The sequence below is a fragment of the Antennarius striatus genome, chromosome 4, assembly GCF_040054535.1.
Source record: "Antennarius striatus isolate MH-2024 chromosome 4, ASM4005453v1, whole genome shotgun sequence".
NCBI classification, from domain to species: Eukaryota; Metazoa; Chordata; class Actinopteri; order Lophiiformes; family Antennariidae; genus Antennarius; species Antennarius striatus.
In genome coordinates, this window is record NC_090779.1 from 21,059,415 (window position 1) to 21,080,376 (window position 20,962).

The window sequence follows — 20,962 nt, forward strand, 5'->3', positions numbered from 1 at the left end:
CAACAATTTAAATGCAATCGTCTCCAGTTGAAATAATAATATATCTGTAGAAGACGCGTTCACGGTAGGCGTTATTGGGTGACTCATTTCCCACATGCTCATTAAATATTCATGAACTGTGAAAGAAAAAAAACCCGCCTGCAACTTTATTCCTTGATCCCATGTTTCCGACAGCGCCTGAATGCAGCAGCAGGCTGACTGGCTCTGTGAAGATGGCGGACTGTATACGTGTTCCTCTGCTCCTGCTTTTGATGTGCATCTTGTCGTCTTTACATCCAATTCAAGGTGAAAACAACATTATTGCAAAAATAGCACCTCAAGCTGATAACCCACAGAAACTAGCTGGAGGTCTGCGGCCAGATCTGGTGAACCAAGGAGCCGCAGAGAAGAACCAAGGCGCAGCGGCCTCGCTGTCTCGTAAGCGCACTCCCGAGTGGAAGTTGTCTGAGGAGGCGGCGTGCAGAGACGACTTGACCCGGCTTTGTCCCAAACATTACTGGAACAGCAACCTGGAGGTGCTGGGGTGTCTTCAGGATAAGAAAGAGGTAAATTAGCGTGACAGTGTTGTGGTCGTATTGGAAGGAGGAGGGTGTGCCTGCTGAACGACCGAGCTAACGGTAGCGCTAGCTGCCGTGATTAAGCTAGCTGCGACCCTCTTATCGAGAAAACGTCACGGTGAAAGCCGGTCAAAAACCCGACCGATTTATCACCTCTGATGGAGTGATCTGTATGACATTCGTTGTATTAGAAGATTTTAACATGTATACAGAAATACAAATGTTTTTATTTATTGGGTCAAGCCCCCAATGCCATAAAAGATGCGTACCGTTTCAGTGCTAGCAAGTTTTGGAAACCATGTCGCCTCCAGTTGATCTGTTCTAGCGTCTATTGTAAATATACCAAAAAAGAATAATGTTTTTGTTAGTTAAAGCAATCGGACCACATTAATGAAAGTGTTGGTATCCGTGGCCTTAATTTCCAAACTTTTAACGCTGTATGGTTGTTAGAAGCTAGCTGCTTGTATTCAAATGTAAATCCGACGTTAAACTAGCAGATTAGCACAAATCGCAGTTGCGGGTTCTGATTAAAGCCTGCGGCAAAATGAACTTTTGTATGAATAATCAGCAAAATGTTTGTCTTTCTTATTAACCGTACCAACTGGTTGGCTCGCCTTAAGACATCTCATTATTTTTAAAATGCTGTTGTCAACTATAGCCTCGACTAGGTGTTAGCCAAATAATCACCACCAAGTCTTCCGCTAGTTTGTCCTCCGTCGGTGCAGCGTTTCACGATACTGTGGAATCTACCCTCCTGACATCCGATTTATGTCACAACCATATTAAACTGGTTTTTTTTGTCAGTTTTATTTCTTTTACTAATATGTGAAAACCGAAACAGTTCAAATATGTTTTGTGTGGAGACTCTTTTTTTTTTCTTTTTTTCTCCCCCTCGGGGACCGTTGAGAGCGGCCTCCCCCTTCGGCCGGGGGCAGCAGCTCGATCAGGTGTGTGTGTGTATGTGTGTGTGTGATAGGGATTGTTGTCCTGACGTGTGGGGGCAACACATCACTAGAAAATAAGGACAAAACTCTCTTCCTAGAGAACAAAATGTGTGTTTGTGGCATTATTTAACTTCATAAATTGTGATGATTCCAAACTCTTATCTGGATCACGAGCAATGGATGATGATCTCTTTTTTTTGCTCTGCATGCAAGATTTTAAAAAAAATTGTTTAGTTTCACAGATTTTTTTGTAAAGTCACTTATTGTTTAAAGCTGAACATTTTTCTTTTCATCCTGTGCGTCCGTCAGTGAATTCATTTTCTTTCTTTAAAGCAGTATGGACTAGAGTCAATAGTTAGAGTCGGGACAATTTTGGGACTCTAATTGATATGAGCAAGATTAATTTCTAGCTGTCTGTGATGAATATAGTCGTCACATGAGGTATACCACTGCCAACATTTCAACTGTGAAGCCGAAATCCTCCGTTGTTGTGTCCCACCTCCTTGTCCAGTCTTGTTTTCAAAAGTGCACCACAGTGTGGAATCTGAAAACTCTCAAAATGCTGTATCATCCAGTTAAACACAGCAGCAGTTAAATCAAGCCTTATTTGGATGCAGAACACGCATGAATCACACCAAATTTTGGTCGGGGGGTGATACAGATTCTCCCTTCAGCTTCTTTTTTTTAACAGCAGATATTCACGGTATGATGACCATGAAATTTCATACCATTACATCTCAGAAAAAGTTCATAACTTGCAGTGTCGCAGTGATCTTTCATACTGTACGTACTGATATTGTAATGCGGTGTATGTTAGTCATCCCAGTAGATGGTCCAGTTCTATCTTGATGTATTCTTTGTAATAGGTTTCAGCTGTCGCAGAATGACATGGCTGAAGCTTGAGGCCGAGTGAACACACACACACACACATTCATCTGAAGTCTTGCCTCTCATTGCTCAGCATGAGGGCTGCATCTGGGAAGCTAATGTGCAGCTCGTCCACCTTCTGTGTGAAGCCCCGAGCTGCTCAGCTGGCACGCTGCTGCTGCTGCTGTTGTATGGTTTGAGGGTGAGATTAGAAGCTGCATTTAGACTTGTAGCATTTTTGTGTGTCTCCAGCCTACCCACTGTCAGTCCTGCCGGTGGCTGTGGTTTTGTGTACGTGGTGCAAAGTCCAGAGGAAGGAGTCTCCGAGGATTTAAGTGTGCGCTCCTTTTCCGAAGCCTTTGTATTTGTCTCTTTCTGTCTCTCTCTCTGTAATCCTCCCAGTTTTACCTAATTTGTGTGCAGTTTGATGACTGACAATTATGCAAAATAGACTTGGTGACATTTAAACTGTTTCAGTTAAGCAACACAAAGCAATGGAAGCTCCAAATCAAGCAGTTTGACCGCTTTGGCCAAGCACTTGATAATCCTTGTGTTTTGCCTGACGGACAAAAGTGCTTATTGGCTTCTGAGATTTACATATTGCAAACAAATTTTATTTGCCTAGTATAATCCAAATAATTGGCAATGTGTTCTGTGATTATTATTTTTTGTGTGTGTAAATATCACAGCTAAATGTACAGCATGCAGTTTAATCTCTGATGCATTGGATACAGGTTCTTGGCACTGATGTTGGTTGATCAACTCCAATTCACCGTCCAGGACTCCATGCTAGCTTGTCACCGTCTGAAAGTGTGTCAAAAGATTACTGTACATGTATTTTCTCCACATACATTTGTCTATTTCGAAAAGCACAACCGATCATGCACACAACATTGTTAGCTCCTCCATGGCTTCAAAATGTTTCCTGGACTCAGTTTTATTTAGGCGTGTCTTAAAATCTAATCACCTCTCCTCTCACCTGTAACGTTCTGGCCTACTGACTGTGTGTGGGTGTGCTGGTATGTGTTTATTCTTAGTTTGAGGTTTTTAACACGCCTAACCCGTGTCAGGAACGGTAGGAACTATTGTTTGCTATAGGTCATTAAGTTTTCTTTTTGTTTTCATGACTACATACTGTTTCGAATCCTGCAAATTTGATGCATACTCATATTGTTGAGAAAAAAATGCTGGCTTATTTTTTGAGTCCACTACAAGACCACATGTCGGAAGCTGATGGAAATTAGATTGTCCAAATGATTTTTATCAGTTTATTCGCAGTAGATTTGATTTCACTTGGCTGATGACTGTCGTCAGCTTTAGGAAGTAAAGCTCATCAGTGAGGAATGAATCCAAACACTGATCTTCAGGCTCAGTTTTTTTTTCTTTATCCAAGCTATTTGAAATGACTGGTTTCCCCCCGGTTTCTGTTTTTTGTTTTTTTTTCTCGTCAGTTCACGAGTCATTTTCTCTCCTTTTGTCTCCAGCTTCAAGTTGTAACCTCCTGCTGGTTTTATTAAGACAAAATAAGGAGAGTCGATTAAGTTTAAAGCAACTGTTAAATTGGATCAAGGCTTTGTCATTTTTTAAAATTTTTTCTTAACCTTCAGTGAGGAGTTGAATGTTTTCCATGTGCCTCAAATATTTGAACGGGTGTGTCAAACTGGATTTCTTATTCCCTGCTGTTGTATTAGACTGGGTAGTGACCTGCACGACTCAGTTTGTGCTTCGCAGCATAATAGTTTTTAAATTAGTGGCTGTTCGGTCTCCCTGAGACCGACATAGAATATGCAGATGTGCGATTTTTAATAGGGAGGTCCAGAATAAAAGGTATGTCTTTTCTGTTTGATCAGCCCGTCCAACTCCATCCACTTTTACCCCTACCCACCCCCCACCCTCATCAGTGTTAAGGTGGTATGTTTTGCCACACTCTGATGCTGTTTTCAGGTGTAATTAGGAAAACTATTCAAGCTAGAGGAAGAAAAATTGAGAAGACAAAAAAAACATACATATAAATGAAAATGATTTGTGCCTGTCAAAGCATATAATTCTGTTTAACCGTATGAGACAAGAGTTTGTAAAAGTTTTAAATAGTTGTGATATTTAAAACATCCAAGGTGCAATATATTAGATTTTAGTGGTGCTCGAGGTCACCTGGATCCTTTTTCATTTTGGAGGAACAAAGCTGAACAAACTGGTCACAGGAAAAGGAGTTTGTTTCGGTGCTGTTATGCAATGCTTGTTTTTCTTTTTTAAAGAGGGTAGTGTGAAAAGCTTTGTGATGCTGGACTGTAAATAGAAAGTGTGTGTGTGTGTGTGTGTGTGTGTGTGTGTGCGTGCACAAACAGCCTATATCTGGCTTGCAGTGTGTTTGCGATGTGGTAAACAGTTAGAGACTTGTCAGCTAGCTGTAGTGCTTTAACAAACACACAATCGCTCCATGGCGGCTGGTCTTTGCTTTCCTCTGGTTAAAGTGGAGGGAGGCTGCTGGTTAAATCAGGAAAGGTTACCTCAAGTCATTGCAGCACAGAAGGAAAATAACTGGGTGACCACAGAAGCTGTCCAGAGATGGGGTGGGGGGTGGGGGGGTAGTTGATGCAACCTGTGGAGCTGAAACCTAGTGGACCAAAACGGTATCTCTTGTGTTTTAACTGTGATTTCTCACATTGCTATGGATACACAAGTCCCAGCAGAGATGCTCTGAAACCTGACAAAAAAAATTCTTGTTTACAATCAAACCTCTCCTCTCCTTCACTTTCAGGACACAGAAATTGCCACTGAGTGTAACCATGTAAGTGTGAACTTTTTTTTTTTTTACTGTAGAGGCTCAAATATTACAAATCAACTTTTTTTTTTTTTGCTGAATTGCAACATCTGTCAGTTTGTTGTTTTATTTCCTTTTTATTAGTTGTTTATCTAGATGTTTTCTCCCATCTTCTTTTCCGTAGCTGCTGTGGACATACAAGCTGAACCTGACGACGGACCCAAAGTTTGAATCCATAGCTGTTGAAGTCTGCAAAAGTACCATCGCCGAGGTCAGTCAGTAAACCCAAACACAGAGAGCCCTACCGCCAGACTGTTTTAGTTCACCCTTTGTTTTATTTTAATCTCATGGGACCTGGTGGGAGGGGCTGAGCGCTCAACAAATATCTGGTGATTTATTTCCCTCTAAAGCACTTCAAGTTATCACACAGAGAGGATGATGAATTTATTGCACGCTACCATATGTCACCTTTACTGGAAGAAGCTGCAGCAAAGGGCAAACACCATGATATACTGTTGATGCTATGGTGACCAGTACCAGCTCTTCCTCTCTCATCATCTTCATCTTTCACTTTCACTTCCCCAAAGCTGAGCTGTGACCGTTACAGTCTGTTAAACGTTAGGCCTCCTGCCAGCCCTGTAAAACGTGTAAAATAAACACTGTTATAAATTTGTGACATCATAAAGTACATAAACATTGCAGTTCTGCTGGATTTCATCTGTTACGGCCTTTTGCTTGAAGAGCTTAATGCAGGAAAGATGGCAGAAGCTGCACATGAAGTCTGCGAGGGAGTCGATCGGTGTTTCACAATAAAACTTTGTTATGAATTTTTATTTTTATTTTTTTTACCACTGGCTGCTTCCAATTTGAAATGGGCTTTTTGTTTGGTAGAGAAAGGAAGATTTTTAATGGTGAGGCATTAACTCTGACATGAAAAGAGGCTTTGTGTTAAAGTATTGTAGCTTGTAACAAACTACACATCATGAGATGAACCAGCTTGTTACAGATGAGTGTTCTGTTCTCTGTTGTGGGTCAGAGTAGCACGGGTTCAACACAACACAAGGTTCCGCCACCCTTTGCGTTAATGTGTTCCTGCTAGTTTAGCCGCCTGCTCCTCATTTTGGTTGATTTCATTTTTGATATAAACTTTTTGGAGTCCCTTCATATCCAAGAGGGTGACGAATCCTTTAGTGTCTCTGAATCGTCCTCGGCAATCCAATAATAACTCCGGTGTCAGGTTTTTATCACACATTTCAACAACTAAGGAATTCCAAGCAGTTTAATTCACGTGTGTCCTCACAACGTCCTCTTCTAGACTAAAGAATGCGCAGCAGAGGAGCTGGGAAAAGGCTACCTGCTGTCTTGCCTGGTGGACCATCGTGGCAACATCTCCGATTATCAGTGCAAACAATACATCACCAAGATGACCAGCATCATCTTTAGCGACTACCGCCTCATCTGTGGCTTCATGGACAAGTGTCTAGACGACATCAACGCTCTGCGCTGCGGCAGCATCAGCACCGGAGAGAAGGTGAGCCACGGAAACCAATACTTGACATTTAAAGGGTAGATCTTTCAACCCCGGTGACTCCTTTTTGCTTTCATCATATCTAGCTGCTATTCAGGTTTGATTTTCATCACTGCTAGTGTAAAAACCCACCAACAGTGCTCAGACTGTGACTCAGCCGGAAAGAGGGGAAGATGTTTTACAGACGCTCGTCAGCGCGCAGAGCGAATCGATCTTCTCTGGACGCGTTTTCTGCTGCCGAGTGGATTCTCAAGAGCCGGTTAGACACACAGCTATAAAGGGACGGCACGTCCAAACAATTATAACTTGGAGAAAACTATTGTCAGTAGGAACGGAGTCGGTTTCATTCATTATCAGGAATTTGTCACGGCGACACATTTCAGTTTTCAGAGCTCTCCAGAGATAACCGACCATCTTGAATCGCATAATCTGCACAATCATACCTTTTAGATCAGGAGCTTTTTTCTTTATTATTGGTCCATGGTTAATGAGCCTTTATTCTTACTGACCCGATTAAAAATGACACTGACTGTTGCTCTGTGTTGTCTGTGCAGGACATCCACTCTCAGGGGGAGGTGATCGCCTGTCTGGAGAAGGGTTTGGTGCGAGAGGCCGAGGAGCAGCCGGGGGCGCATTCCATTAAGGAGGACTGTAAGAAGTCCATCATGAGAGTCGCCGAGCTCTCTTCAGACGACTTCCACCTGGACCGCTACCTCTACTTTTCCTGTCGTGATGACCGGGAGCGCTTCTGCGAAAGCGTGAGGATTTAGTTAAACTCGTGCTTAAAGACTTAAAAAGATGTCTGAAGTTTTATCAGTTAACCCTTTGTTGATGTTTATATCGTCTCTGCAGTTCAGTTTTAAATTCAGTAATTTAACAGGGTTGCAAAACACAGGAGTAACTCCTGATTATTAACATGTTAATGACCCAGAACATTTAACCTTGTGTGTTGGGCCTTCAGGACCTTCAGTTTCTTCTTGACCGCCGTCTATATTGCTGGAATTGAAGCTTTTGGATGTTTTTTTCAAGGGCAGAATTCTGTTTTTACCACCGGCTTTTCCAGATCACTTCCACTCATGATTTCACATGGGAAAAAAAAAAGTTTCTTTTGTATTTGTGTATTTTCAGACTCTGGCTGGGGAGGGGCGAGTTTACAAATGTCTCTTCAATCACAAGTTTGAGGAGGCGATGTCTGAGAGGGTGAGTGATCACATCTAATAAGGATTTATTTTTGTGACTTTGAGCATCCTCAATGAAAATTGATCCCGTCACACACAAAAGCTCTGTGGACTTCCACGTCATGTGACTGTCTGTGTCCACAGTGCCGCGAGGCTTTGACCACCAGACAGAAGCTCATTGCTCAGGACTACAAGGTTAGCTACTCACTGGCCCGAGCCTGCAAGTCTGATCTGAGGAAATACCGCTGCAGCGCCGACTCCAACATGCCCCGAGCCCGGGAAGCTCGACTGTCCTACCTGCTGCTCTGTCTGGAGTCTGCGGTGCATAGAGGTAGTTAGCCACTAATCTATATGTCCCCAGGCAGAGCCAGATATTTGTGAACTGTCTGACCGTTTAATCGACTACCAGCTCCCGTCCGTTCCCCAATCCGCGGTAAGCTGTGTTTTACAACTTCACGTGTCGAGTGTTTCACCACAGTATGTTTGCGTGCGTGTGAACTTCAGGACGTGTCGTCAGTGGCGAGTGTCAGGGCGAGATGATGGACTACAGACGGATGCTGATGGAGGACTTCTCTCTGAGTCCGGAGATTGTGCTGCATTGTCGGAGCGAGATCGAGGGTCACTGCTCCGGTCTGCACCGCAAAGGAAGAACTCTGCACTGTCTGATGAGGGTCGGCCGGGGTGACATGGGAGCCATCGACCCCAACTGTCAGAGGGCGGTGAGTCAACAGCGATTGATGATTGTCTCCGTCTTATCACTGATACCATTTGAAGTCATTTCCAGAAGGGATGAAAGACATCTTCCTTCATTACTTTTTATATTTTTGTTCATTCATTCATATTCCGTACGTGAAGCGAACAAAAACTTTGCACAGGACTGGAGCCCAGAACGTCTCGCTGCGAGGCGACAGCGACTACCCACTACGCCACCACGATGCCCCTTTTTGTGATTTTATATAAATGTTGTGCCTTCCATCCTCAGCTCCAGACGCTGATCCAGGAAGCCGACCCCGGAGCCGATTACCGGATCGACCGGGCGCTCAACGAAGCCTGCGAGTCAGTCATCCAGACTGCCTGCAAGCACATCCGCACCGGAGACCCCATGTGAGTGCTCCCGCGTCACGCCTACAGCGAAATCAGTGGGGGATTAAAAAAAAGACGTGATTTAAAGACGCTTTTAATAAATTTGGTCATGAAAGATCTAGATAAAGACGAACCTTTTTTAAATACTTGATCGTGTTGGTGTTTGTGGTTATACAGGATCTTGTCTTGTCTGATGGAACACCTGTACACTGAGAAGATGGTCGATGACTGTGAACACAGACTGCTGGAGCTGCAGTACTTTATTGCCAGAGACTGGAAGTAAGTCCTGCTCCTGGGTTGTAAACAAGATCTGCTTTAAACGCTTTGTACTGATTGATGACCGACTTCCACCAGATGATGAAAGGTAAAGTTACTGAGCAGTGTGTCGTTACTTGTGTCGCTCAGATTGGATCCCATCTTGTACAAGAAATGCCAAGGCGACGCCGCCCGGCTGTGCCACACCCACGGCTGGAACGAGACCACCGAGATGATGCCGCCCGGCGCCATTTTCTCCTGCCTGTACCGCCACGCCTACCGCTCTGTGGAGCAGGGACGGAGGGTCAGTGTGTGCACTTCATCTCTCTACAATGCAGTGCCTGGAAGATATTTTATTAAATCTGTGAACTTTATTACATCAGTTCACTCAAATCGCATCCACATATAATATATATACCGGTTACAAGGAGCGTGCGTCTCCGTGGAGATCGTGGCTGCTTTAAATTCCACTTCATCTGTATGAATTACTCACAGACGTCTGAATGTTCACAACTTCAGAGAAGGCTGAGGAATCGCAGCTGTAGCTCTACATCCTGAGTAATAGCAGTCGGTTCATCTCAGAGAGATATGCTGTGCACATTTACACATAACACACATCAGCTTGACGTCATTGATTACTGAAATATCCCAAAGCACTTGTGGGATCGGTCCAGATCTGATGGTATTTAATGACTTGTGCCTGTCTGCACAGCTGAAAGGTCAGGCGCAGTGAAATAGTCTGGGTGAGGCTGCTGTCGTCTTGATAAACCCTGAGCTCCATCAGGGTTTTGTTTGGGGGAGAAAAAAAAATAAATCAGACATTAAAATTGAACTCTTTCTGCTGCGCTGTGTAGTTTAGAACCGTGGCTTTAAGTTTTACTGCTTCAGTGTCCTGTGATTTGAATATGGAGTTGACATTAAAAGCATTCAGGCCGGCTCTGAAACTTCCTGTTTCGATCTGTTTCGTCTGGACTCACAGGAGATAAAAATGTATTTTAGTAGATTAATCGGTAGGACATTTGTGATTTTTTAAATTATTTTTTTCCTCATTAACCGGAGAATGTCCTCGTAGCTCCCCAGTGGGGCGTCTGCAGCAGAAAACCGCCGTGTGACTGTGAGTATGTCCTGCTGCTTGAACGGATGGCGAGAATCCATGCAAATTATGAATCACGCAAATCATGGTTGCATTGATGAATCAACTGGATCGATAATTTTGCTTGATTACATCAGAGGGGGTTACATGTGTTGGCTGTCCTTAAGGTGTCAATCCATCTAAATATATTGAAAACCTTACCGTTCTACTTTCTATGGCAACATACAGACTTGAGCATGTCTGGGAATATTACCGTATTTAACTGGAAATTTTTCACAGATCTGCTTTCAGCGCTGCTTGTTTAAAATATTGACTTTGGTGATAAACATTTATGATTTGTTTGGTTTATAGATTTAGATTCCGCTGCGATATGTCACCTAACTATTTGAAACATCCTGTTTCAAATAACTTTCATGGCCTTTTCAACTCGCGTCCCTGTACCAGACAGCAGAGGCTAAGAGAAGCATGACTTTGAGTTTACTCGATCCAAATGTGCCCTTAGGTAAAAACTTTTCACACGAGTTAATTTTACGTGGCTCTGTACTCGATGATAGTGACATAATTTGGTTGTTTTCGAGAACGGAATTCTGTGTATGCCTCTGGTCTCCTCCTCTGGGGATCTGAAGCTCAAATGAGCCAGATATTCTCTCTCTTTCTCTTTTACTGTCTTCATTGCTTGGCTTTTATCCTGAATCACTTTCTAATGCTGTAAATAAACGTAATTACAAATCTGCTGACCTTATTTGTACACTTTACAATCTAGAGTGTAGGATCAGGTTAAGAAGAAGGAAGCGTTTCTTCTGTGTCCTCTAACCCAACTGGGTCGTCATCCTGCAGCTCTCGAGGGACTGTAAAGTGGAGGTGCAGAGGATTCTCCATCAGAGGGCTCTGGATGTGAAGCTGGACCCTGAACTCCAGAGACGCTGTATGACCGACTTGGGTAAATGGTGCAGCGAGAAGACTGAGGCCGGACAGGAGCTGGAGTGTCTGCAGGATCACCTGGAGGATCTGGTGTCTGACTGCAGAGACGTGGTGGGAAACCTGACGGAGCTGGAGTCGGAGGTAACCACATCCACATCCATCACAGCTGCAACACAGTGATGCAAAGCTTTGTTCTAATCAGCCAGAGGTCGCTGTGTTCCTGCTGTTTCCTCCTATTAATCACAAATAAATACTTTTGTTCTTCCTTTTACGTTGTCAGGATATTCAGATTGAGGCGCTGCTGATGAGAGCCTGTGAACCCGTCATCCAGACCCACTGCCACGTAAGTCTGAGCTGGCTCTCGTTTCTTTTGAATCCTAATTTAAATGAGTCAGGCCAATAGGTTTCACTGATCTAACCAAATATTTACGTTCTTGCCTTTTCATTTTATAATGAGCTGTTGAAAATGCATTTTTTAATGTTGACCTTTAAAATCCGGACGTCCCTCTCTCTGTTAGGAGGTAGCTGATAACCAGATCGACACGGGGGATCTGATGGAGTGTTTGGTTCAAAACAAACACCAGAAGGAGATGAATGAGAAGTGCGCAGTGGGAGTGACGCACTTCCAGCTGGTGAGCAGAACCATGCAAATATGTTTCAGTGACGTTTTAACTAAGTAGAAAAAAAATGAAGGCTTGTAAAAGTGAATAATCTCATCATACCTCCTTTTGGGCATTTACTGTAATTATGCAATCTGAAGTAGGATTCAGATACAAAGATGTCTGTATTCTTTTTTTTTTTACATACTGTATATTAGACTTAAACAGGTGCATTGTACATTTTTGTTCTTCACATATCAGACATTTATGTTTAACATTTAAAAATATTCTGTAGCTTGCAGCAGTGCATGTGAAGCCGTTCTCAGATTTATTACTAATAATTTACTCTGTCCCTCTACCTACAGATTCAGATCAAAGATTTCCGTTTCTCCTACAAATTCAAGACCGCTTGCAAGGAGGATGTCCTCAAACTCTGTCCCAACATCAAGAAGAAGTGAGAACTAACACAAAAACAACCGAGCGGTTCAGAAACAATGCTGCATCCTGACATGTTCCTGTCTGACAGCTTCCAGCTTCATCTCACCTCAAACATCTTGTTTTTACTTGTTGAAATTAATAATTAGACCTTTGGAAATCTGATATTTTGTAGTCCGTACCACGAGTGAGGTTTGACCTTTTTTATATTAAAATATCTTTCCTAATTTGATATTTAATTTTTTTCAACTTATGCAGAGGGTTTTTTTTTCTTTCACACACTGAAGAAATAATCTGGTTTGTTGTATTTTTAAAAACCACTGCAGTTGTGATGCCAGCATTTTTTAAACATTCTCACTTATTTATTTTGGAACAATTTAAGCATATTTTAATTAAAATATAAAATATATTCTAGTAGACAATGATTAAAGTGTGATTTACTGCAGTGTCTCCCATTCTATTAAAGCATAGGGTTTGGATCCACCCTCAAGTGACTTTTTGCTTAACTCCAGTTCTGGCAGTTTGCTTCAATAGTAATGGGAGTTATGGTTGTGTGAACATTGAGCATTTGAATTGCAGGTTCTAAAGTTGAATTAACCTCACAATACGTTGTTTTTTTTTCCCTAACTGAACAAGAAGAAGACTGGATGTGTGAGCTCTTATCTGTCTCATTCAGGGTGGATGTCGTGATCTGCCTCAGCACCACAGTGAGGAATGACACCCTGCAGGACGCCAAGGAGCAGCGAGTGTCAGTCAAATGCCGTAAACAGCTGCGGGTGGAGGAGGTGGAGATGGTATGTTCAGTAACAACACAGCGCAGTCACTGTCAGCCTTTCAGTGTGACATCCAGTCAGTTCATTGTTCAAAGAGCCAGAGGCAGGCCCACTACCCACAGCAGTCCAACATGGGACTCTAAGAACAAGTGCTGCGGTCTGTTTATGTGTAGTTTCCTTTATTTTATTCTAATATGTCTTTTTAGAGCGGATTTGTTTTTCCGGGTCAGAGGCTTGATTGTGAAACACTTTATTGCACAAACAGGAACTGATTGGCCCAAAGAAAGAAGTAGTTTAAGGCAAAAAACTTAACAGTGATGTGTCATGGATGGAGTATAGGTCTGATTTGAGTCGGTTTTGTTTTTTTGCCCCAATTGAAATTGATTTGTATCATGTTTGGCATAGAAAAGGACTGGTAATATAAAAACAAAGGTCCTGGCTAGAAAAAAATCAATGAAAAAGGAATGACAAAAGAATATCTATTATATATATATATATATATATATATATAAATTTTATTGAATATTGTTTCCTGTTACACTGCTTGAGGCACTGTTATATGTTACACATTTTACTTGAAAAATAAGTTGTCACAGAAAGCGTTTTACGATTATTTGGACACAAGGTTTTTTGAAACAAAAAAGTCAACACAAACAAATCTGCACATTTCTCTATACGACAGGTTGTTTGTGTAACTTCTGTGTTTGTTTCCTTTTCTTTTGTACAATTTTAATTTTTCTGTTTTTTGGACATCTCTACAGTCAGAGGACATCCGCCTGGAGCCCGAGTTATACGACTCCTGCAAGCAGGACATCATCAGACTGTGTCAGAACGTGGCCTTCGGCAATGCACAGGTCAAGTTACACAGACACACACACAAGCACGCACTTGGTGTAATTTATCATTATTTTTACACTGCTGTGGAAAATGTGTTATTGGCACATGTATTTGTGCAGCGGCAGTAAGTGATTAAAACAATGAAGAATAAAAATTGAAACAACATAAGGTTATTTAAGCAGAATTTCAACACGAAAGTTTAATATTATTGATTGAAAATGGGCAAGAAATGAATCGTAACTTCATAAAATATGGTGGAAGAAGGTTATTGAAATATTATTCACTTCAGTACAAAAGATTGACATTTAAACACTTTCATTTTAACAAATGAGATGAATTGTTTTCCAGATCTTTGTGTTGTCTTTTAAAAACACACAAACTTCTTCTTCTACCCTGCAGTTTGACATGACATGCTTTCCCTGACGGTCAAACCGTGTCGCTCTCTCCGTGCAGGTCATCGAGTGTCTGAAGGAGAACAAACGTCAGCTGACTCAGCGCTGCCATCAGCGCATCTTCAAGCTGCAGGAGGTGGAGATGGTTGATCCTGAACTGGACTACCAGCTGATGAGAGTGTGCAAGCACATGATCAGGGTAGGACAGCGTGAAGGATCTCTAGTGTGTCGAGGAATGGTGCACAATGACGTCTTATGGTTAAGTGTTTAATGGACATTGAGAGAATCCATCAGAGGATGGAAAATCCTTTCACAGCAAATTAAATCAGCTTCACATGATCATGGCCGGAGACGGACAGCGGTATAACACAGTCAGGGTACTGGCATTGCCGGAGTAGTTTTTAATGTTAAATAAAGTGAATGTGAAGTGATCTGCCTGAAGCATGGGGCATTTCGAACGTGTTTTCTCCCGTTTATAACAGCAGTTCCATGTGAATGTGTGTTCCAGCGGTTCTGCACGGAGTCTGACGGGAAGAACGTCCTTCAGTGTCTGAAACAGAACAAAAACAGTGAGCTGATGGACCCTAAATGTAAGCAGATGATCACCAAGAGGCAAATCACCCAGAACACAGGTAAACATAAACATACACACACACACACACCCTTACAACATGACCATTCACCACGTGCTGAATCTGAGCGTGTGTGTGTGCAGACTACCGGCTGAACCCGGTGCTGAGGAAGGCCTGTAAAGCCGACATCCCCAAGTTCTGCCAGCCCATCCTGAACAAGGCGACGCCTGACAGCGAGCTGGAGGGTCAGGTCATCTCCTGCCTCAAACTCAAATACGCCGACCAGGTCAGCAGAAGTATTGGTCACCTAGACACCTTGAGCACAGTTCGATTGTTGTTCAGTTTGATTTAAGAAACCCACTTTTCGATTACTGGTCAACAAAAGTCCAGAACAACTGAAAATGACTTTTTTTGTGTTATTAATCATGTGTTGGTGCACTAAGCCTTAAAAACGGAATATGGGAAGCTCTTGGATTCTTCTGGTTCATGATCGTGTGTTTGTCACAGCGTCTGTCTCCTGACTGTGAGGATCAGATCCGGGTCATCCTGCAGGAGTCGGCTCTGGACTACAGACTGGACCCTCAGCTGCAGATCCACTGCACCCAAGAGGTTCGCTCATTTCTACTTCAGTACAAACACACATTTCTCTCGCCAACGAGTCATTGACCGTCTGTGATTTAAAGAAAAATAACTCCTGTTGTTGTTTGATTTTGTCCCTAGCAGCTGTTTCCTGTTTCCAAAATGCTTTTTTACTGTATTTCACTGTATTTTTTAGCATCTAGAAACCTTTTTTTGACATTTAACATTCTGTAGAGTATCAGTACACATTCTTTTTTGGTTGACTCGGTATGACTTGCATAATTTCATGAGAGTAAAAAAACCTTAAATTTAATGGGGTGTGTGAGAAACAGGGTTTATCTATAGCAATGTGGTTTGTGGCCTGTAGAGGGTGACAAAGTACACCAAGTCCTTCTGAGACCTGCTTCAACTGATAGAGTTGTCAGAGGATTCTCACTGTACCAGAGGTGTTGTTGGGGTTCTGCACATTGAGTAGTTTGGAGTTCATTCAGTCAGATAACAGAAGATCTTGATGTCATGAATGTGTGTGTTCTCAGATTTCCAGGCTTTGTCCAGAAGAAGCAGCGGCTCAGGAGCAGACAGGACAAGTGGAGGAGTGTCTGAAAGTTAACCTGCTGAAGATTAAACAGGAAGGATGCAAGAAAGTAAGGAAACTGGTTGGGGGGGGGGAAATCTCTCCATATGTATTTTTTAAATTTTGACATATAAAAACCTTGTCCAATCTCTCATCCTCTTCATTCTCATCCTTTTTTATGGCCCCACCCCTTATTATCCTATTTTCTCCCCCCCCCCCCAGGAAGTGTTGAACATGTTGAAGGAAAGTAAGGCGGACATCTTTGTTGACCCCGTCCTCCACACAGCCTGCGCTCTGGACATTAAACACCAGTGTGCAGCAATCCCTCCTGGCAAAGGGCGCCGTGAGTCCAGAATCAAACGCACACCTCAGCTGTGACAGACAACTCGCATTCAGGGAAATTCTAGATTTAATCGATTAAGTTCAAATGCAGAGAACGTGAAAGTAGAACTTCAGTTCTACTATCAATCAATCAATCAATGTCAGATGATTAAGTGAAAGATTTGTTTGTTTAGTATCTGTTAAAACAGATTTGTAAGTAGGGCAACTAGAAGTCATGTGATTGTTCCCTCAGAGATGTCGTGCCTGATGGAGGCGCTGCAGGACAAACGTGTTCGTCTGCAGCCCGAGTGCAAGAAGAGACTTCAGGATCGCATCGACATGTGGAGCTACGCCGCCAAGGTATTGCACATGCTTTCTAAAGACATGAAATATGTTAGTAAAATGTGATTTTTACAAAGATCGTACAATAAGAAGAGATAATTCATAGCGTTCGTTTCTGTTTTTATTTTGGAACCGAAGTTCTACTTTCACGTTCTCTGCTTTCCCGTCAGGTGGCTCCCGCCGACGGCTTCTCAGACCTCGCCATGCAGGTGATGGCGTCGCCGTCCAAGAACTACATCCTGACGGTGATCGGCGTAGGCGTGGCTCTGCTCTTCCTAATGGGGCTGTTCTGTGGCAGATTCACCAAACGCATCACTCAGGAGCTGAAGGACAGGTAGACCTCACTTGTTCGGAGGTCAGGACAAAACCCACAGGAGAAATGACCACGGCTGAAAAAAAAAACAAAACAAGACAAAAAAAAAGAAATCCTCCACCGCTCTATACCCCCACGAAAACTCCACCTGCCTCTCCCGAGTTGCCGCTCCAGTTCTCCTCGCCCCACCCCAAAAACACCCCTCTCCCTTATTTGTACCTCACGTTGCTGCAGTGATATAACCCGCAATCTTACCAGTGAAAGTGGGCTTGATCAATGAGTCATCTGTGTTCCTCTTATGCAGCCCCTCCCCCCACCGCCTCATCTCCAAGAGGCCACGCCCCCTACTCCCGCCTTTTTACTCACCTTTTTTTCCTAGGCTTCGAACCAGAGCATCAAATCCCCTCGCAGTTTAACCCCTCACTCGCCTGATGTAGAAGCAGTGTTACTCCCCTTGTTTTCTTCCTTTTTCTACGAGGGGGGGGGGGTGAAGAAAGGGAGTTGGTTATGGTGGGGTTTGTCAGGATCTGAAATCAGGTCACAAGGTCAGGAGGTGTCAAAGGAGTTATTTTAAATGTAAATGTGTAGAAAGGGGGGGGGGTGCTCACGTAAAGAGCGGATTAATGACTCCATTATTTTAATGACTACAGTGCGTGCGTGTGTGTGTGTGTGTTTGACATCAAGCGACCGTTGGTATGCGTGATTGAAGTTGTCTTTCTACCGCCATGATCTAATTTGTCCTCCTGCTAAAGACTTCTTTTTTATTTTTTTTCGGGGGTATGTTTGGCGATGAATGTGTGCGAGCTGATGTGCGATAGTTGCATTTTAGTTTTAAACGCCATGGGACTGCCAAGGTGGGTGGTGCCAACCAGCGAGAGAGAGAGAGAGAGAGAGAGGATCAACACACTCAGCCATCTCGCTCACAGCTCTACGTACAACCGCATCATTTGTGTTGTTGTTTGTTTTTCTTTTTTTTTTGAATGGCGGATGTGACGACAACCGCTGTTCTTCAACGCAGTCCTTTTTTTCATTTTTTTTTTACCCATCCTGCACCACAAACACACCACGTCCGCCCTGCTTCTCCCAGTTTAGCCATTTCATGGTTCTATCAGCGAGTTGTACGTACGACACGAAGATGCTGCCGCTCGCTCCCGCCGCGCCGTGAGACAGAATCAGGAGTGATCCCAGTCTGACCTGGGATCGGGTGGAGGAGTGTTTGTTCTCCTCCCAGTCATGAACTGGTGGAGCAGCTGCTGGCGCTGTGCCAGTCGGTACAGAAGAACTGAGAGTGCAGGAAAAACCTAGAAAAAAAGGAATGAAATTTTTCTAGATTATTATGGAGATGTGAACAATTTTGTGTAAAGATGATACTGGAATCATTGCACATTTTTCCTTCCTTTTTTTTTTATATCTATAAATATATATATATTGTTTTGTCATAGCCTTATTTATTTGTTTACTAAAGGTCAAAGTTTTTTGTTTCATCTTTTTCTGATTTGAATGTTCTCTTGTTGCCTTTTCTAGCAAGCTTCACTCCTTCCCACAGCGGGGAAGGAGGTAGATGATGGAGGAAGGGTGGGAGGATATGGGGGAGGAAGACAGTGCAGCAAAGGTACGGCCTCCTCTCGCTATCGAGCTGTGCCAGACGCTGATTGAATTAGTGAATGCCCCTCTGGTCGGACAGATTCAGATTCCTGCTGTGGTCCAGATCCAACGGATTAAAGCATCCAGTGACAAATTACAGTAATTGAAATTTATCATTTAATAATTGGAATCTGCTGCTTTTCATCCCTGACCAGCGATGCAGACGTGAATACCTACTGGACTAATATGTGCAAGTCTAATGCAATTAAATGCATTTCGATCAGAGCATATCTTTCAATATCCTTCAATTTGAACCTATAAAATATTAGCGAAAAAGATCTTTAAAATTTCCTCAAGCTTTTTTTTTTCCTGATTTGACCTACCAGCAGTCATTCTTTTGGCTAAATTTGAATTTGCTGCAATTTGTTAAATAATGAATGGATTTTTGAAGTTTAGCAATAGAATACAAACGCTGACGGAAGATGCAAAATCAGTTTTGTTTTTTGTAAAGGGAAGGCGGTAAGAATATCAATTTATGAATTTTATCAATTTTTAGCATCTTCCCGGTAAAGTACTGAGTGAAAAAAACATTAACTGTAATAACATTTATCCACTTTATCATCTGACTGTCTGCTCTGGACTGACGGTGATTAAAAGCTATTCTAAATTGAATCTTTAGTTTCAGTAAAGTGCTCTGCGCGGCACTGACATGGCGTGATGATATCTGATCTGTCCAATCAGTGAGTTGCTTTCCAGCACATACGACATTAGTCGTATAGTTCTTGGTCTGCATCATTTCAAATCTCTGAGAAATCAGAATCCACTGGTCACGTTCATTTCAAATCAGTGAGAAATAATTCAGTGTGGGGACTTTCTAGTTTTTCTCCCAGTGCTTTTGCCGTGCTGTTCACTTCCTCCTTCTTAAATCACCCCTCTTTGCCGGTTTTCGACGGCCGCTTTCGCTCACTAGTCCATATCAAAACACTGCAACATTCGATGCAGTCAAAATTGTCATATTTGGGCCTTATTTTGCTGCTCATTTTCATCTGTCAACTCTTGTGCTCGTTGTAGTTTGTGAATGTGTTTGCGAAGACGGAGGTAGATTTCCAGGTGGTGTGTATCGAACCAGGTTGGTCCTGCTGTATTGTTTGTCAAAATCTCCAGATGGTGTATGGTTTGTGAAAAAAAGAAAAAGAAAAGAAAAAGGGTCCAACACACGAGTGAATAGTGAAACGCTTCTCTCACTGGACTGAACAGACTCAGGACCTGCTGCCTGTCTCTTTAAGAGGCGGGGCCGCTCAAAAAAAAAAGCCACATGACCTAGGATACAGGAAATGACTCTTCAGTGATCTCTGGAACGTAGCAGAGGATCGTTTTACTTCTTTATTCAAAAGCCTGGATGAACCAAATTCTACACGGTCTGAAGTCCGAAGGGTTCCTGTTGAGTTTTTTATTTTTTTTGTCTCAGTGTGAAGACTGGAAAAAAAAAAAAAGTTGTGATTTCAAAAAAAAACTTCTCCCAGCCAGTTTTGTGTACACATGTACAAAACAGAGTGGAACATGCTGTAAACTACCATCTGTGCAGTTAACCTGTCTTTTTACGTTATGAAGCTTGCATTGGTGAGTGCTGTCCTGCTTGTAAATGACTCATCCTGATTCGTTGCACTGCCTTCACCTTTTTTTTTCTCCCCCATCTGATGTTAAAGCGTGCCTGCTCATGTCCAACCTATGGTTGCCACTGTACAAAACATCCCAGAACCCCCTGAAGCACCCAACAGAGAAGCATGTGGGGATGCGACTGTGTGATGCCCACAGACGGACTGTCGGCGGATTCTGTGTGATCTCCATTTGGTTCTAGCAGTTATTACTAAAAGAATTTACATTTTTTTCGTTGTGATCAAGACTTTTTTTTCCTTACCTGAATTCACAGAACCCATGATCAACTGATTCACTTGTTCCTGTACCCTTTCTTTTGGTTTCTTTCTATTTGTTGCTATGTACAGATGAAAATTGGACAGTTTGTTAATAATAATAAAGTCTGCAAGGTTTGTATTCTTTTGTCCTGTCTTTTAAAGCATTGAAAACACAATTCCTATTTGTCACTAAATCTATTTTAAAAAAACTCGCAAATATTCAACTCACAAATGTTTATCCAATATGTTTTATGAGATACCTTTTCATGGCGTCCTAAACCTTAAGTGTTGTTCCTGCTCACATCGTAATTCATTTTCTTCCTTTTCAATCAGACATTCCTTTGTCCCGACAGCTGGAACACCAAATGTGATTTAATCAGCCGCTGGGAGCTGTCACCAGGAGATGCTCTATGTTTGTTTTTTATTTTTTTGCACCCTCTCATTCGATCCTTGCCTGTGCAAAATTTGGATTTTGTGTAATTTTGTTCCCCGGTGAGAGCAACGCCACTTCTTCTTGGTGCAGGATTCTTTCCATTGAAGG

The 20,962-nt window shown here is 42.6% G+C and overlaps 1 protein-coding gene across 3 annotated transcripts; it reads left to right on the top strand.

Moving 5' to 3' along the window:
• Positions 1 to 56: 56 nt before the first annotated feature.
• Positions 57 to 20,560, top strand: glg1a (golgi glycoprotein 1a). 3 transcript variants are annotated; one of them, XR_011035139.1, is made up of 28 exons: positions 65 to 545; positions 5,127 to 5,156; positions 5,314 to 5,400; positions 6,445 to 6,660; positions 7,212 to 7,415; positions 7,786 to 7,857; positions 7,980 to 8,166; positions 8,340 to 8,554; positions 8,818 to 8,939; positions 9,096 to 9,197; positions 9,324 to 9,477; positions 10,246 to 10,287; positions 11,104 to 11,328; positions 11,468 to 11,530; positions 11,706 to 11,819; positions 12,152 to 12,240; positions 12,898 to 13,015; positions 13,756 to 13,848; positions 14,285 to 14,422; positions 14,732 to 14,855; positions 14,939 to 15,081; positions 15,303 to 15,404; positions 15,911 to 16,018; positions 16,171 to 16,291; positions 16,523 to 16,629; positions 16,782 to 16,945; positions 18,449 to 18,536; positions 20,215 to 20,560. XR_011035139.1 is itself a non-coding variant. In XM_068312443.1 (27 exons), exons 1-27 carry the CDS (start codon positions 162 to 164, stop codon positions 18,483 to 18,485), a joined length of 3,561 nt encoding a protein of 1,186 aa, XP_068168544.1. In that variant the 5' UTR covers positions 57 to 161; the 3' UTR covers positions 18,486 to 20,560. The 3 variants fall into 3 exon arrangements, 2 of the variants coding, with proteins under 2 accessions (XP_068168544.1, XP_068168545.1); XM_068312443.1 differs by having other exon boundaries at positions 57 to 545; positions 18,449 to 20,560; XM_068312444.1 differs by lacking the exon at positions 10,246 to 10,287 and having other exon boundaries at positions 70 to 545; positions 18,449 to 20,560.
• Positions 20,561 to 20,962: the final 402 nt, after the last annotated feature.